The 19,498-nt window shown below is 30.7% G+C and overlaps 1 protein-coding gene across 1 annotated transcript; it reads left to right on the top strand.

Moving 5' to 3' along the window:
* The first annotated feature begins 5,149 nt into the window (after positions 1-5,149).
* On the top strand, positions 5,150-15,054 carry LOC114283600 (endoglucanase 8). Its single transcript, XM_082893975.1, has 7 exons — positions 5,150-5,426; positions 5,520-5,927; positions 8,882-8,974; positions 9,973-10,134; positions 11,667-11,778; positions 12,761-12,924; positions 14,641-15,054. The coding sequence occupies exons 1-7, from the start codon at positions 5,199-5,201 to the stop codon at positions 14,962-14,964; spliced, it is 1,491 nt and encodes a 496-aa protein (XP_082750101.1). The 5' UTR covers positions 5,150-5,198; the 3' UTR covers positions 14,965-15,054.
* The last annotated feature ends 4,444 nt before the right edge of the window (positions 15,055-19,498 follow it).

Genomic DNA, 19,498 nt, shown 5'->3' with positions numbered 1-19,498 from the left:
AAAGGTTGCTATGCGTTGTTAGATTTAATTAAACCTGTGACATTTTGTGAATTAATGTTGAAGGGAGGAAAAAATGGAAATTGTGGTTAACATTGTGTTGTTGTTGAGATACTTAAAGATGGAGGATTGTCATGAAACTTTGTTGATTATTGCATTTACATCCTCTTTCAATTGATAGTTATACATTTTGAATTTGAGTTATGGAAAAGCTTAAATTGGGAAAAGAATATGTTTAAAATGAGAATAATTGAAATGTATTGGGGTAAATACATTGGTAAGTCTGGATAGGAGGTGTAGATGAAATGGATTAAGTTGGTCTGAGTGTTCAGGGTGAAAGACCGAAAACACACGTAGAGCAGGTATCACTTCCCTTCCGGTTAGTAACCGGTAAAGTGGGGTGTTTGGGTAGTGCTAGTTAAGCCTACTTGTAGACACCAACCTAGGGAATACCTGAGTCGTATTTACCGCCCCATTGAATAAAATTGTAAATTTCAGAATTGTTGAGATTTCAAACTATGGTTGAAGATGGTGACTTTTTAAAAGACATGTAAATGAACTTCTATTTTAATTGGCATTGCATGGCATTTGCATTTTATATTAGAAATTTTGCATAAACACATATACTTTGTTAAGGATTCTCTACTGGGCTTTATGCTCACCCTTATGGGATTTTGGTGTAGGAAAAGATGTAGAGATCCGGTTGAGTTGAGGTCGTGGACATATTTTGTGAAGAGTAAATGACTCTATTTTTCTTGTGATTTATTTTTCTAGCCAAGGGTTATAAATGTATGGGTTCGTAAAACCGTTTTATGTAACCGGGCTTAAGCCTTGGAATGTGTAAGCCCTTAATGGCATCTTATTTATTTTTTTTGGAATTTGATGTTCTACATGCTATAGATTCATGTATTTCTATACCTTTGAATGTATAATTCCCATTTGGGCCTTTTGTGCAAACCTTATTGATTAATGATGTAAAGGTTGGAAAATCGCTAGTATTCCTTAATGGATGTTGGTTGATGTACCTAATTTTTGTTGGGTTATTTTGGGACGTCACAAATAAATTGAATCTCGAATTTTCCTCAATTTTCTTTGTTCTTTTTCTTGAACTGGTATGACTGTTTAGATTCAAACCAAAAGACTTCAATGGCAACCCTTTGCTATTGTTGCACTGGTTCGGACCTTTCCGATCAGGTTCTTGACAGCCTATATAAAAGGTAACCCATTTTTAGGATTATTCATTCATTCCATTCTAGTTTTCCTTTTCTTCTGCATTGTTATTCATGTTAGTTTTAGAGAGATTTAAGAGAGTAACAGAACTTGGATTCTGGTTCGCTGGGCAAATTGATTGCAATGCTACTTCAATTTCGCGTTTTCATTATTGTATCTTAAGAGATAGATGCTTTCAATCCACAAGCACCTGTGCGGCGACGAATCTATCTTAAGGATAAAGTATCATACACTCGATTTGATCATTGAAGTTCTAATATGTCTTCGATAAATTAATTATGTAAGAAAATTTATTTTATTTGTTTGATTGGCTTATGTTTTTTCTATTATACATAGAACATAGTTCGAATAAGATCTTTGTAGCTACATATGATGTTGTTTTAGCTTCAACTTCCTTTTGCAATTCTTTCATTAATTATTTCTTCTTTTCTATAGACCAAGATGCTAAGCTCCATGTCATGAGATCGTGTGGCCAACTCTTCGAAATTCTTCGGTTTTATAACATCATAATCATCAAAATCAGAAAAATCCCATGCCTAGATTGTAGACTTTTAAAAGGAGAAGAGTTGAGAAGTAAATATTGTCCCACTGGAAGTGCCAAAATTTGATCACACAAATTTATTATCTGCAAAATAAGGATAGAAAATAGGATAACGAATATAAATTTATTAATTTGAATAATAATGTGATTACAACTTCTGATGAATGGTATAATCAAAGAAAATATTCTTTTAATTCTTCTCTTCAAAAAGTTGACTTGAGTGCTTGACAACTTATTTTCTAATCGAGCATCAAAATCTCCTCTAAGTAGTGCGAAGTAGATGATGAATTTGTACAATTTTGACTTGAGCACTCGATCATTTATTCGCAAATTGAAATTATATTTGTAAAATCCTTTCCAATTTAGTAGAAGAAGACTATAAATTTGTAGAGATTCATGACGAACTTTGCTTTGAATACCTAAGTTTCAAGTGTGATTGAGACTGATGGAGTTTTGTCACAAGTAATTTAATTTTATTTTTTGAACTTTATGCTTTAAGACTTTTAGGGTGTGTTTGATTGGAGGGATTAGGGGGGGGACTGTTCACTATTTGGATTGCTTATTCGAAGGAGTGAGTAGTCCATCGTTTGTTTTTTTTTAATCCGCTGGACATGGAGTCCGGCCGGACTCCTTATCCCTCATATGGGGGATTATACTATCCTAAGGGGGGTTGTGGGACAGTTTTGGGGAGATTATTTATTGTTGAGATTAGGTGGTAAAATGACCATTTTGACCATCTACTATTAATTATGTATTATATTTAGTAAAATTCAATAAAATTTAAATGTCTCAATTTAAAAATAAAATAATTTTATTTAACTTTTTATTGATGTTTTATTTATTTAATTTTTTAAAATAATTTTTTATAGATATTTTATTTTAAAATTTTGTTTATATTTTATTTAATTTCATTATTTAAATGTTAATAGATGTTTTATTTAATTTCATTGTTTAATTATTATTATTTTTAAAAACAAATTTATTTAAAATTTTAATTAAAAAAATAACATATATTTTTATTGATATTTTATTTTAAAAAAATAAATTTATTTAATTGTGTAAAAAATAAAATAAAATAAATTTTTATTTAATCTAGCTAAAAATAATTAAAATATTAAAGATATGTTTAATATTACTATTACTTAGTAAATAATTGAAACATGGTAAAATAGTTTTTTGTTCATTTATCATATCCAGTCCGTCTAACCAAACGTTAGATTCACTAAAAATAGTCATTTACAGACATCTAATCCCATGAAAAAACAAACACATGATACATATTCAATCCAACTAAATAGTCCGGGAGATTTACAGTCCCAGAACTCAAGTTCGATGGATTCTAATCTCCCGTTATCCAGTCTGTCTAATTAAACACACCCTTAGTGAAACTAGACCTCATTTGGGAACATACTTTTTTAATAACTTTTTTGACTTTTTGACTAAAATATGATGTAAAAAAAATTAATATGTTTAAGATGACTTTTTGATTTTTACGAAAATATGTGAAAAAAGTATAGAGAAAATGAAATATTTGACTTTTTTATATAAGTTGTTGATTTTTTTTATTTTTTTAGTGACTTTTTAATTTTTGGATTAAAAAGTAATATTGCCAAACGAAACCTAAGCAAATCATAAATTAAAAATATAGAATTTACTAGTCAATGGTGCTGTTTGGTGTAACTGTTAAAACAGATCATAGATTGTAGCTTAACAGATTATAGATTATGACTTTAATCAGAAGCTGTTAATCTGTTTGGTATAGCTGTTGAATTATGGATTTAAGTTGCTGAGTAGTGTTTGTTAAATAAGCTGTGAAGTAGCTTTTTTAATTAATTTTTATTTTTTATTATTCACTATTTGTCTACATTTTTCATAAAAAATAGTAATAATATTTTATGGTCCATTTGGGTCTTTTTATATTTTTAAAAAAATAAAAAATAAAAAAATCTAAGAGTATAATCGTGAATTAACATGTCTACAGCAGAAGCTGATAGTCAGAAGCAAGGGGTGAGCAGCTTCTTAGAATCAGCTTTTTTGACTTAAAATAAGTTGTTAGAATCAGAAGCTGTTTGAAATAAGTTTAACCAAATAATCCAAAATAACTTTTTATAAATCAAAAATCATAAATTAACTCAAAAAAACTCCACCAAACACCTCCAATGACCCCAATCCTGCCTGGAAGAAGAACATCATCATTGGAGCAAATATGGGAAACGAGTTAGTTGAGGATCATCAAATGTGGTTTGTGAAAAACAGTTTGCTGCAGCACGCAGGTGGTGCTAGTGTAGGACCACACAAAGTTACAAAACTTGCACGCTAGCCTTAACTGTAGCTACCACAAATAATTATCCAAGTTATCTAACTGCCTAACAGAATTGGCCTATAGTTCATACAAATATATATATATATATATATAAAATAAAATAAAAAATTATAAACGTATAAAATTTGATTATTAAATTAGAAATAATATTTTAGGGAGAAATAACAAATCAGTTGAAGGTTGAAAATTTCTTTGAGATTAATGGGAAAAATTATAAATTTTAATTATTAAAGTTATAAATTTTTCTATATATATGTAATTATTTTTGAAATGTTAACTTGATTTGCAATTCTTTCTAATCTTTTTCACATGAGATGTACTTTACCAATTGTATTGTTTTTTAGTAATATTACAAATTTAAAAATTTTATCAAAAATTATCAAGAAATATCAATACGTGATTCAGTTTTATTTCATACATAGATTCCACAATATTTACTTTCAATCTCCACCCCACATCATCATGTTGTCTACTTTAGTTCTATAATTAAATTTTGTACACAAAAGCCAATTTTGACAATATATTAAGATAATTAAAAAGTCATAAAATTATTATAAAAAATTTAACTCTTCTCTAGTTTTATATACATCTTTTTGTAAAAAATTATTATTATTATTTTTTTTCCTCTCCCAAATAGCCCAAAGTCCTTGCCTGTTGGTGTCCAAATATCGATTATGGACGTTCTATGCATCAACGGATATGATTAGGTGACTCAGTCAAGCCGCAAGGATCCAAAGGCCAATATTGTCTCTTCCTACTTTGTGGGGTCCATCATTTCGCCGACCGTCCACGTGTTCAACATCAATTGACGGTGAATACTGAACGCACCACCTCAATTATCAACGTTCACGAAACTAGTAAAACCCTAACCGCCGCTCCTAAAACCCGGTTCAATTCCAACCGGTCAAAACACCAACGAACCGGTCAAGCCTGGTCTCATCGGTATTATCCCATCTCGTCATCCACTCAAATCACTCCACGTGTACAAATCGAGATGGCCCAGTCCTAAGAATCCAATGACGAATTTCTCCTTATAAAAACAAAACGGGTTTACCCTCTCCTCCACCACCCACCAGCAAAGCAAGTAAAAAAAAAAAATTGAGAAAAATGGCGCGAAATCCTCGTCTTTTTCCGGCGAATTTTCGGTCACTTTCTCTTATTTTCTTTCTCTCACTCCTCTCCGTGAATCAGTACTCTGTTTCCGGCCACGACTACGCCGACGCACTCCGGAAGAGCATTCTCTTCTTCGAAGGCCAGAGATCAGGCAAGCTCCCCCCTGACCAACGCGTCCGGTGGCGGAGAGACTCTGCATTGCACGACGGCGCCACCGCCGGAGTAAAATCCTTACCACGACCACCGCCACCACCACATTCCCTCAATCCAAACAACTAACACTGTTTTTTCTCTCTCTTTTATTTTTTTTAACAGGTGGATTTGAGTGGCGGTTACTACGACGCCGGAGACAACATAAAGTTCGGGTTTCCGATGGCGTTTACGGCGACATTGCTGTCGTGGAGCGTGATAGATTTCGGGAAGAGTATGGGGGCGGAACACAGGAACGCTGTGAAGGCGGTGAAGTGGGCGACGGACTATTTGCTGAAGGCGACGGCGGTGCCGGAGGTGGTGTATGTGCAAGTGGGGGATCCGTACTCGGATCATAACTGTTGGGAGAGGCCGGAGGATATGGATACGCTGAGAACGGCGTACAAGATTGATAGGGCCCACCCTGGGTCCGACGTGGCTGGGGAAACTGCTGCTGCTCTTGCTGCTGCGTCTATTGTGTTCAGATCACGTGACCCTGCTTACTCACGCCTCCTCCTCGATCGTGCCGTTAAAGTATGTCCATCCCTCTCCCACCATATACCTCCTTTAATTTTAGGAAAATTTTTAGTATTTAAGTGAAATAGTCTCAAAATAATTATATTTTTATGATATTGTAATTTGTGTGTATGGTATAAATATGTTTCTATGTTTCGTGGATCTCTTTTTCTGTGTTAGAGTTGTATCAATTTTTTCCTTATATATAATGTAATTATTTTGTTTCAAACCCTTATATTTGTAATTTTACCTTAATTTTATGTATTTTTTGTTGAAAAATTCTAAGGAGTTTGTACGAGATTGTAGCTATCACTTTTGTGAGGGTTGGTTAGATCATCTATTAGAATGTTACTTGTCACTCGTTATGATGTTGATTGTAGAATTATTTTTAGTTATGTATTTAATTATTATTTGTTATGATATTAATTATGAAATTATTTTTCATTATATTTTATGTGGGATTTAATTATAATTTCTAATTTTTTGTTATTATATATATTGTACATATTTATGCATGTCTATATATCAATAATCCTTCATACTACCAAAAAAAAAAAAAAAAAAGGACCATTAATAATATTAATGCAATGGGAATGCTAAAAAAAAAAAAAAAAAAAAGACGTTTACTGCCACATCGTTAGTGGTGTTATTAGAATACCACTTTTAATGCTCTCAATCATTTTTCGTCTATGGGCTATTTTGAGAAGATGATTATAAACTTTTTGGTAAAAATCTGCTTATAAACAGCTTTTTGTGAGAGAGAAAGTGGGTTATAATCTGAAAAATGGATTATAACCCACTTCCCAAAATGGCCCTACATGTATACACATATATGGGCAGCCACTACATGATTTGACAAATGAAAATAGTTATAAGATATAGGATTATATTAACAAAATATGGGCTACCACTACATGATCGACAAATGAAAATAGTTATAAGAAATAAGATTAGATTAGTAAAATATTAAAAAAAAAAATGTACCTTATAATTAAAAAATAAAATAGTATAATTTCATATTTTTTAAGCCATAATAAATATAAAAAAAAAAGGTCATAAACAGCAAGTGATGATATAACCAAAGATGTGAATATAAATTAGTTAAGATATTTCAATGAGTTTTATTATGTTAATTTATATATTCTTAATTAAAAAAAATATATTAATTTGTTTATATAAATTAATTCTAACAACTAGTATTCTAAAGATAAATAGAATAATAAAAGATCTTTCTATATTTGCAACAGGGATCTATAGATTTTTGAGACGTCAGACTTGACATTAAAATAAGAATTGTCTTTTCTAAGCTCTTAGAATATATATTTTTAAATTTAAGCCTTGTTTGGTTTGTATTTGAGAAACATGTTTTGAGATAAAAAGTACGAAAATTTGTTTAGTTTGATTTTTTTTAAAAGTTGTTTTGAAAAATAATTTTGAGAGAGGGTTTTAGAAAAAGTTATTAATTTGATGTGTATGAGAGAGATTTGTTTGGAAATTTTGTAAACCAAACAAGTTTTAGAAAATTTTTTTAGAAAAATTTGTTTAGTTTGATTACTTTTAAAAACTTATTTATAAAGAATTTTTTCTAAAATTTTTTAAGAAACGCAAACGCCTTAGTTTTTTTGATAGACTTTAAATAATAAATTAATAAATGACGTGATGTAAAAGTTACACGGCCTACATAAATGTCATTGTCATAAATTAGTAGACTATATTACCTCATTCCCATACTAATTTGCTACTCCCTCCGTCCCAAAATATTAGTCCCTTATTCCATTTTTCATTGTCCCAAAATATTAGTCCCTCTTCAAAAATCAAGTACAAAAATAATATAAATTTCCTATTTTACCCTTCTTTTAAATTAATAAACAACATAAAAAGTACAATTATGCATTGATATTCCCAAAAAATGTACTATCAAAAGGATAATTTTGGAAAATCAACTTTTTTCAAATGCAATAATTGTACTACCAAAAAAAGTTGAATTCCCCAAAAGGGACCATTATTTTGGGACGGAGGGAGTAAAAAACTTGCACTATATTTGAGAAAAAGGCATGCATGAATGGGTTGAGGGGTCTTATATATAATGAATAATATTATATATGTTAATTAATGTACATATTAGTATATTAATAGATATAAAAATATTAAAAATTTTATTAACAATAATGCTTGGGACCCCCTCTTGGGGGTCTTGGGGGTCACCCCCTCACCCCCTTTGCCACGTGGCAGGGGGTGATTGGTGGAGCAGGAAAAAAAAGAAAAAGAAAAAGAAAAGGTGACCAATGAGAGAGAGAGGGGGTCAAAGGGGGTGGGGAAAAAAGGGGGATGAATCATTACTCTTTTATTAAATGTCTTATATAGATGTGAAATTCACATGTGATTTACATTATGTGAATTTCACATCCATTTAAAATATTTAGGGCAAATTACAAACACCCCCTCGAGGTTTAGTAAAAATACAAATTCCCCCCTGAGGTTTGAAAAATTACAAATTGCCCCCTAATGGTCAAATTTTCATAACAAATTAAGAAAAATTAGGGGGGAATCTGTATGAAAATAAAAACCTCAGGGGGTAATTTGTTATGAAAATATAAACCACAGGGGGCGGGATGTAATTTCTCAAATCTCAGGGGGGAATCTGTATTTTCACCAAATCTCGAGGGGGTGTTTGTAATTTGCCCAAATATTTAATAAAATTTTTAATAATTTTTTTAAAATTTCTAACATATTAGTGATGCACTAGCATATATACTAATTGATATAAGTAACATCATCAATGTATAATTTAGCTTAGTTAGCATTTTAAATTTCACATGGGTTTTGCTAGGCGTGTGTGGCATTGTTATTCATCAGTAGCAAAACATGCTTCCTCTACATTCCCTGTATTAAATGCGAGTCCATATATACGTACACATATTATATAGAAGAAAATTGACCGTTGTGTGTCAAACGGTCATGTGCTTTTGTAGGTGTTCGAGTTTGCTGACAAATACCGGGGTGCGTACAGCACTCCGCTCCGCTCCGCTGTTTGCCCTTTTTACTGTGACGTAAGCGGTTACCAGGTAATTTTTGTAGTATTTTTTTTATTACTTATTATTATAAAAAATGTAATTTCAAATTTATTTTATTTTTTTAAACTAAAAAGTAATACTATACCAATTATATATATATAGAAAAAAAAAATGTTTGTAAAAATAATTATATGGAATAATGTAGTTGTATGGTAAGTCTTCGTTTACAAATCTACCACTTTAAAATTAAGGTCCGTCAAGAAATAATTTATAAGTAATATTAAAAATCTTAAAAGTTTTAAACCAATATCACTTTAGTGGTTTTTGTAAAAAATAATTATAAACCAATAATAAATTTAAAAAAATTATTTGGAGCTCTAATTGAGCATCTCAATCCACTCCTAATGACATGAAACAAACATGTGAAGGGGACCACACTCTTCTCTATATTCTCTCTCTTTTACCTCATCAACAATGATTCATCCCCCTTTTCCCCCACTCTCTTTGACCCCCTCTCTCTCTCATTTTTTTTTTTTTTCCTGCTCCTCCAATCACCACCCGCCACGTGACAAAGGGGTGAGGAGTGACCCCCAAAAGGGGGTCCTAAGCATTATTCTTTACCTCATTAGAGGTGAAAATAAGAATGATGTATTAAAGAAGAATAAAAATTGAGAGTTTTAATTTTAGAATTTTAAAAATAGCTTTAGTGATATGACAAGGAGCGTGGCTTATATGTGATGTGATGCGTGTGTCTATGTTTTTGTTTTGTTTTTTGTTTTTGTTTTTTTTTTTCTGCCACATCACTAGACCTCTTTTTAGAGTTCTAAAATTAGAATTCTCTATCATTGTTGATTAGAGAATGTAGCACGACTCTAAATTTTATACTATAAATGTTAATAATTAAAATATTAAACTTTTTTATGAATTAATAATTATTTTTTTGTAACTACCACTGACTTGTAATTTTCCCTAAAAACATCAACAAAACTACTGCCGTTGATCTTGCTGACTTTAACAATGTGTGTAACATATGCAATATTGTATTGTAGGACGAGTTGCTTTGGGGAGCGGCGTGGTTGCACAAGGCATCAAGACGGCGCGAATACAGAGAGTACATAGTCAAGAACGAGGTGATTTTGAGAGCTGGAGATACAATAAATGAATTCGGTTGGGATAACAAGCACGCTGGGATTAATGTTCTCGTTTCCAAGGTCAGGACCCTATCTTAATCCCGAATTAATTAAAAGCCGGATGGCGTTATACCCCATTTACACTCCGACTATAAATTTCTGCTACAACTCGTCTTTACTACTTATCCTTGTCTTCATTTGTGTGACCTTTTATTCTTATTCTCTTGTGTATTTTTGTTTTTGTTTTTATTTTTGTTTTTGCTTTTGGACCATTTCTGATTACAATATTGGTCTGCGAAATCACATGGTACGGAAGGACTGGATCATAACTTTGGAGTTGTGGAGGTCCACCATGGTCGGGGTCCCATAAAAGTGATGGCCCCCCATTGCTTTTCGAGAAAATAGTCAAGATCAAACAGTGTAAAGGTCTATGTAGAGTTGATAATTGCACATGATGTAGTTTAGGGTTGTGGGTTCCATGTGAGCACTTTTACTTTGTTGACAAATGACAAAGTGTCAATCCCTCAAAACTTCAAAAGTGAAAAAATGCCATTTTTTAAGGGTGTTGTTGTAGGATGGAGGGCAATTGTCTACTGTTTAAAAAAGAGGTCATGAATGAAAGATGGGGATTTTGTACCATTGCATGACAACTCTCCTTCGTACTCCTAGAAATAGGTTAATTATATAATTGTACTTGCGATCCTAAAACTAAAAAATTAGAGCCAGTGGCTATAATCGAATGGCACCTTTTAACATTGTCCCATTGAATAACAACTCTCCTTCATACTCTTAGAAATAGGTTAGTTATATAATCGTAATTACGATCCTTAAACTAAAAATTAGAACCCGTGGCTACAATCCAATGGCACCTTGTAACACTCTCATATGAGGAATTACTAAGGGGGTGCAAGACGAGATGAGATGGATGAGTTTTAATAATCTCAATCTTTATTATTTGTCACCTAATATGTCAGTTCATTTACTTTTATCGCGTAATATCTCTATTTTCTCATATCATTAAAAAAAAAAAATTACATATAAATCTTGAAACCAAAAAAAAAAAAAAAAAAAAAACCAAACGGGGTGCCCATGGGCAGGCCATGTGCTGTGGGTTTATTTTAGATGAGGCGTTGGGTAGGTCCCAAAATAAGTGAGTAATAGGCTGCATGCTGCATGCATGTGCAAAAAGGAAGACAACACAGCTCTTGCCATACTCAGCTATTAATTTCAATTCAATGACTTCTGCTGAAAGTGATTGGGACTTCTCACCAGTTTTCTCATTGGGAGATTCAGATTCGGGGCAATACATAGTCAGTTTCACACATTTATTAATTGTTAATCTCATATCAGCGCTTTTACTCATTTGTGGGTCCTTAAATGGAATTGAGCTACTACTACTGCTAGACATTTCCATTTTGCTGTGATCTAGTATTGTACTGCTAAAATTTGCACTTTAATATTATTACCATAACAAAGTTATATATCTATATATCCATATATAAATGGTGACTTAATATACTCAGACATTTTGTCGTTCAATCGGGAATTTAGGTTGGCAAAGATATAATATTCTTTTCGCAGTTTTGATTCTGATGACACTGTTTCTGCCACAGGAAGTGTTGATGGGCAAGGACGATGAGCTAAAATCCTTTCAGCTCAATGCGGATAACTTCATCTGTTCTATATTACCCGGAATTTCTCATCCTCAAGTTCAATACTCTCCAGGTACATAAAAGCAATTGCAAGCTCTAGTCTTCCTTGGAAATTTATTTTAGAGTTTACTTAATTAGTCACAACCTTAAAATTACGCTAGTCTGTCTATAATCAACTTTTATATTACATGTGGGTGTTTAGGAAGTGAGTTTTTATGGAAGTTTTTTTAGCTGTAGGATATTATTGGAAAAAAAAAATTTATGTTTGGAAAGATAGTTGGGTTTTTTTGTGGTTGGATGCGATGTTTGTGAGAGAAAAAGTGAAATGATTATGAGGTTGGATGTGATATTTTGTTTGGATGTGTTTTTTTTGGTTTTGCAAAAAATTTGTCTTTTTGTGATAATTAGACCCCATATACTATGATAAAACCCCATATACTATGATAATTAGACATATAATATTTATGAACAGGAATAGATAAGATTTTGAACAATGCTACAGACCCCTAGTGACGTGGCACGCCCTCATTGGCTGAAAAAAAAAAACAATTTTTTTTTTCCGCCCAATCAGGGCCCTACACGCACGACCCCCAGCACCCCACTGGGGTTCGGAGGCATTTTCCTAAGATTTTATAAATTTATTAGTGAGATACACATCTAAAACATTTTATCTATCCATATCTATTGTGTGATCACTTTATGTATTTTTAGACTACTACATTTCTTGCTTTCGTGTAATCATGTATGTGAGTTAAATTGTAGTCCATATTTCATTACTTAAATCTGTAATTCTGATCCAATCTAAAAAAAAATATAAAAAAATCTCTGCTAATGATAACAATGTAAATTTTATTATGCTTTTTGACATGTTGATATAGCAAAGCAAAAGAGGGATTGGGAATCTAAGTTCTGATTCTTACATTTAGAAACAAATAAATAAATCACCTTTTGGTGCAAAAGAGAATATTATTTTTCTTTTTGACATTGCAAATATTATTTGGTTTCCATTATATCAAAATTTGATTGAAGTTTGTCTTGATCCTGTTTGGAAAAAGGTGGGCTGATCTTCAAGGCTGGAGGGAGTAACATGCAGCATGTAACATCTTTATCGTTCCTACTTCTGGCCTATTCTAATTACTTGAGCCACTCCAATCATGTGGTGCCATGTGGCGGAAGATCTGCCTCCCCTGCTCTGCTCAAACAACTAGCCAAACGTCAGGTAACTATCTGTCTCTCCTTGTTCACATATACCCTTCCCTTCCCCATCACCATCTAATCTGTGGACGATCACTGTAATCATTGAGATGGTCCACATTGCCCACGCATTTTATTTATGATCCAATTAATTAAGGAAATACACTATATAAGTTTGAAATTTTCTATTAAATAAATGACTAAATGTTTTATATGGGTCTGAACTCCTATATAAGATATTTGATAGAAAATTTAGTATTCCTAATATTATTCTTAATTAAGGTGTACTCGGGACATACATCTATAGGAGATTGATTCTCTCCGGTCTATAATTGCACTTCCGGTTCGTCTATAATTGTTGTTTGGATTTATGAGATATATGAATCTTATTTTAATGGTTCAAATTATTCAATTTATCAGAAAATTCGCATATATTATTTATAAAAAAAAAATAGTTTGATTTGATAATCGTAACCTATTAATTTATTACGTTTGTCACAAATTTTTTGTATATTTTTAGAATCATAATTATTCTCTTTTTGTTTTTTAAAATAATAAATATAAAAAATTGAATAAGTTACAATTATCGGATCAATTAAATTTTTTTATATGAATAATATACGCAATGTGACTCACAAAATAAATAGTTCAGATTATGAAAACATGACCTATAGTTAACTCTACTAGCCCAAATAATATCCCCCAACCTAGATTATAGATTAGAGGGAATTCACTTCCTCAATGTAATACACTCTAGGCACGCAGGTGACGTATTTATAGAAATAAGAAACGATTTGTCATCTAAAAATAAATGAAAGAATTTTTTTTTTTTAAAAGAAATTAAAGTTTGAAATAAATATTTGGACAAAATATAGGAATAATTTGAGCATGAAAAAAATATGTAACATAACTTCACCAAGTAAATTATGTAAATATAATAGAAAATATATATATATATATATATAAATGAGAATTTATCTTGTGTTTTCAAAATACACCATGTGACTATGTTTATTCAATAATAGTGGGGAAACTCTGGTAACCAAAAATTTTGACAAGAATATGGTCTTAAATGGAAGGTGTGGTCGAAATTTTATTGGTCTATATGCAGATTATGTGAACCATATCTTGATATTTTTAGGTAAAATTTAAAATAAAAATTGTGCATGTGTAGTATAATTATATCTAAATTTTTTGATGAATTGATAGATGAAGATTAATTGAATTTGATAACTGCTAACCATTATTTTCTAAAACAGTTAACAAGATGGATATTTAAAAAGAAAAATTTATAAAATTTCAAAACCTTTTAAACTGTGCGTTATGTATAATACTATGCCTCCGTTTGGAAAGTGGGTTGGTTTTTTGGTTTTTTAACTTTTTGGCTATTTTAACCTAGGCTAAAAAGTTTGGTTTGGGAAATTTTTTTTGACTTTTTGACTTTTTTGATTTTTTTTGTGAGAGAAGAGTGTAATGATTATGAGTTGGACGTGATGTTTTGTTTGTTGTGATTAGAATGGTCTATTTTGTTTTTTGTGGCCATTTTAACCCCAAAATCACTTGCCAAACACCACCTATATATCAACAAGAAGTTATTTGATATTTAAAAAATATGTCCAACTAATTAAAGAAAAACTTGTGATAATTTTTTCATTAATTATGAAGAAAGTGAGTATATATCATTGCATTTCATAATTTTATAAAGATGTGACATAATATTTGTGGGGTGGGGCGTGTACAGGTGGACTACATTCTAGGGGATAATCCAATGAGAATGTCGTACATGGTAGGATACGGTGAACGGTACCCAGAGAGGATACACCACAGGGGCAGCTCACTACCATCAGTGCAGGCCCACCCGGCCCACATAGGGTGCAAAGAAGGGTCTCTCTACTATCTAAGTCCAAACCCAAATCCCAATGTGTTGGTCGGGGCCGTTGTTGGTGGGCCCAACAGCTCCGATTCTTTTCCGGACTCAAGGCCGTTCTTTCAGGAGTCCGAGCCCACTACGTATATTAATGCACCGTTGGTGGGCCTACTCGCTTACTTTTCAGCCCATCCTTGATTTCAATGCGCAAGAAGAAAGAATGTAAAGGACAAATTGTAATAGTAGTGGTGCGCAAATGTCACCCTATCCTATTATTATTACAGAAAAGCTTCCTACCCCCAGCTGGGGGTGACACCCAGTGAGGTGTCAGCTGGGGGTTGGCCAAAAAACAGTTTTTTTTTTTTTTTTTTTTTGTGATTTCCGACCAGTGGGGGCGCGCCACGTCACTGGGGGCGTCACCCCCACTGCGTGTATGAAGCATAACTGTTATTATTATTAGTATTATTGTTGTGTCTTGGGATTCTCATTGAAAGAAAGAAAAAACTGAAAAATTCCGAGAAAGTAGCATTTCTAGTTTCCCACCTACCAAACATCTTTTGTTTGTGTCCAAGTGTTTGCGCGGGGTGCGCATGTAATTCTGTATCTAAATATATATATATATATATACTAGTGGGTGGCACACACGATGTGTGTGCAATTTAAATAAGTAGGAATAAAAAAAATAATAATGAAATTAATATTATAATGTGTACTTAGTTTAAGTGGTATGAGTCCTCGTACTTAAACCCATGGTCATGGGTTCAAGCCTTGCCCATCTCTTTGTTTAACTTTTTTTAAAAAAAATAAAAAATACTGCCACATGGCATGAGGAGAGTAAAGCTTCAGGACACCATAAGAGTTATGTGTTCACTTTATAATAGTATAGATAGATAGATAGATAGATAGATATATAGCGTTTCTAGCATTGTTGGATTAATATAATTTAGATTGAGTAAATTACACTTTGTTATTTTTTGTGTTTGTGCATCTTTTTTATTTTGGCTTTTAAGTTTATTTTTGTTTTCCTTATTTTGACTATTTATATTTCATGTTTTCTTTAATTCACAATAAAAATTAACTAATGTCTAACATTAGATAAAAGGCGAAATACACTAACAGTCTCTATAGTTTGGGATTCGTGTCAGTTTGGTCAATGACTTTTCAATTGTGACACATTTGATCCTGAATTTTGAATCTTGTTCCAAATAAGGACAATTGAAGAAACTATTATTTAATTTCAAGGGCAAAATAGTTAATTTGATAAAATATAAACTAATTTGACAAAAATAAATGTTAAAAAATATTTTTAAATTTTAAAAAATTATTTCTACCCATCAAAGATAAAATTATGTAAAATTGATAAATCTTTTACACATTTATTTATTTATTTATTTTACTAAATTAATTTTTATTACGTGTTTGGATGATGATCATGTAATGAGTGGTTGTTAAGATTATAATGTGTAATCGATATATCTAACATATGAAAATTTTTAGTTTTGGATTTTTCATTTAATGGATTGGTTTAATAATGATATTAAAGTTGTCGCCACATTTAAGTTTTCAAAAAATAAAAACTAATTTAATGAAAATAAAAACTACCCATTACACGATCATCATCCAAACATATAATAAAAATTAATTTGATATAAATATATAAATGTCTAAAAGATTTATCAATTTTACATAATTTTATCTTAAGTGGGTAAAAATATTTTTTAAATATTCAAAAATATTTTTTTGACATGTATTTTTATCAAATTAGTTTATATTTTATCAAATTGACGATTTTGTCATTGAAATTAAGCAATAGTATATTCAATTGTCCTTATTTAGAACAAGATTCAAAGTTCAAGGTTAAATATGTTACAATTGAAAAATCATGGACCAAAGTGATACAAGTCCCAAACTATAAGGACCGTTAGTGTAATTCGCCCTTAGATATATATATATATATATATATATATATTTTAATAATCATCTGATATAAAAATATTTTATTATATACATATATCACTTTTGACACAAATTCAAATCTCAATATAATTTTTTTGTTATGTAGCAATTAGCGTTATATTTTTTGTCTAATTTTAAATAAAAATTAATTTTATGAGCAAATTAAAAAGAATTTGAAAAGTGAAGGGTCAAAGTGAAAAAATAAAAATCTTAAGAGACAGTGAAAAAATTACTGAATATTTATCGAAATTAAGGTGTGAACAAAACCTTTTGCACACCCTTTGGTTTAGATTTCAAAGGCTATTATTATTATTTTTTAAAATCCGAAAATAGTTTAATGAAAATAAGCATAAAAAAAAATATATTCAAATTAACCTTTTTCTTCTTTTTTACCAAACTAGTACTACTTTCTAGTTTTTGAAAAAACAAACAAACAAACAAACAAAAACAAAACAAAAAAACAAAATTCAATATTTGAAAAATCAACCAAACAAAGGATTAAATCTAGTTGTCAGAGTTATAGACAGTTTTGACACAAATTTGCATAAAATGTACGCCTAATTGCCCTTAGATTGCGTTTAAAGTTTGCTTTATAGAGATGTTTGTAAAAAAAGAAAAAAAGAAAAAGAAAATTAAAGAGAAGTATTTTCATTTTGCTTTTATATTGTACAACCATTAGTATGAATGGCAATGGGGAGCCGGGGCCGGCTTAAACCTCCACAAGGCTTAAAGCAAAATTTTATTGCAAGATTTTTTATATTTTAAACATAAATATAAATAATATTTATTAGTTTTAATAAATTATCATGTAAAATTTATGTCTCTTCCATTCTCATAAATAAAATTTAGAAGTTATTTAAAATATTTAGCTATGAAAAAGAAAAGAAATTAAAAGTACCAAAAGTTATCAAATAAATAAAATTTATAAATTCAAAGCGAAAACTAAGAAAAGTTTGTAGAACCTATTTTAAATTAGTGGGGACCTCTTTTAAAGTGAGGTTTCTTAAAATTATATATTATAAAGTTTTTAAAATTTATGGAGCCCTTGTCAATGTGAACCTTTATTTATAAATAAAAGATAAAAAAAAGAAATAAAGTGTGCATATGACAACATATATAAAATCGATGGACATTGTTATCAAAATTTTAAAACTTGTATTATGCTCATGGGAGTATAATATCTTTTTTCTTTTTTCTTGTGTTGGTTTTGTGGAGGACTTCAACATAATAGACTTTATGAGAAATAATTAAATTGTATTTGACTTATAGTTATATATGAAGATTTTAGGACCTTTTTACAATTGAGGCCTAAAGCCATTGCTTCAATTCAATTGCTTTAGGCTCCAGCCGGCTTGCGGGGAGTCGTGGGGTGAATTTGTAGTCCTCCATTCTTTTCTCCTAATTTGTTACGGTGGGGACGAGGTGGGAGTGGAGAATTGTTGAGATAATTTGTCTAATTCAAAAGGGAATGATAAAATTCAGCTAAAATTTTCTAATTAATATAAATTATTCAATTAAAATTTTTAGGAAAAAAAATTATAAAAGACAATCATATTACAAATATAATAAATTGAGGGGGGTGTTTGGGGTTAACTTTATTAGTGTATTTTTTTTATTTTTCAGTTTTTAGTGAGCTTTTTTAAAATTTTTGAAAAACTTTACATGTTTGGGGTTCTACTCGTCTACACAGATATGAACATTTACAATTTTTTTATTATTTTTTTTAAAATTTAGCTTTTTTGGTCTCTCTTTTTTTTGGTGGAATGAACCTTTTATTTTTATTTTTATTTTTACTTTTTAAATTTGTCTACATGACAGACTTGATAAGGAAATAATAATAAAAAAAATTGATATAACTTTGAAAAACGATCACTAAAGGCCAAAAAATTCGGACACAATTGGCTATTCACTAAAAGTTTGGACAAAAAAAATCAAAATTCAAAAGTCACTAAAAGCTAAAAAATAAAACGTTCAAAGAAAAAAAAATAAAAAATTAAACACACCACTTATTCACATTTGTTCATACAACTTAAAAAATCATTTCTAAACGTATTAATTTTTTTTTTCACCTCATAAAAATTAAAAATTAAAAAATTACTAAAAAAATCAAACCCAAACAAGGCCTTAATTTTTTTATTTTCCTAAAAACTCAACACCCAAATTATTAAATATAGTAACTATATATTATGTCTATCATATATACCATATTGTATTCATTACCATTCTTAGGATTACCATATTTAGGTTTCTCTCATCCCATATAAAAGAATATTATATACATTGTTACGTAATTATTCAACATAACATTCAATATAAAACAAATTTCTTTCTCTCTCTTTGATATTGTAACATGGTATCAGAGATAGGTTAAGTACCTAATAATTTTGTTTTACTGGTGGGTGGCGGCATTGCGTTAGCCGCCCGCCAGACCTTAACCCATTCCGTTGCCATATTTTCTTTTCAGTATCGTTTCGTGATGATCTCTTCATCTATCCACTAATTTATTCCTATCCCAAATATCTCTATCATATATATATATATTTGTCGTGTGTTTCTGCTGCACTTTGTTTTTTCCTCTGTTTCAATCTCAAATAGGTTTCTATCTTCAAACCTATTTGAGTTTGAGGATGGAGGTGTTATACATGTATTATAGTGAATACGGTAATATACCATGTGAACCACCTAAGTCGTCTCCTCTAGCGCACAATCTAAGTTGCCCTCTTTGGAGCACCATCCAAGCCGTCCCTTGGAGCACCATCTAAGCCGCCCTCTGGCG

The sequence above is a fragment of the Camellia sinensis genome, chromosome 11 (assembly GCF_055761805.1).
Source record: "Camellia sinensis isolate YWXY chromosome 11, ASM5576180v1, whole genome shotgun sequence".
NCBI classification, from domain to species: domain Eukaryota; kingdom Viridiplantae; phylum Streptophyta; class Magnoliopsida; order Ericales; family Theaceae; genus Camellia; species Camellia sinensis.
The sequence above is the reverse complement of the archived record's forward strand: the minus strand, read 5'-3'. Positions and strand labels throughout refer to the sequence as shown.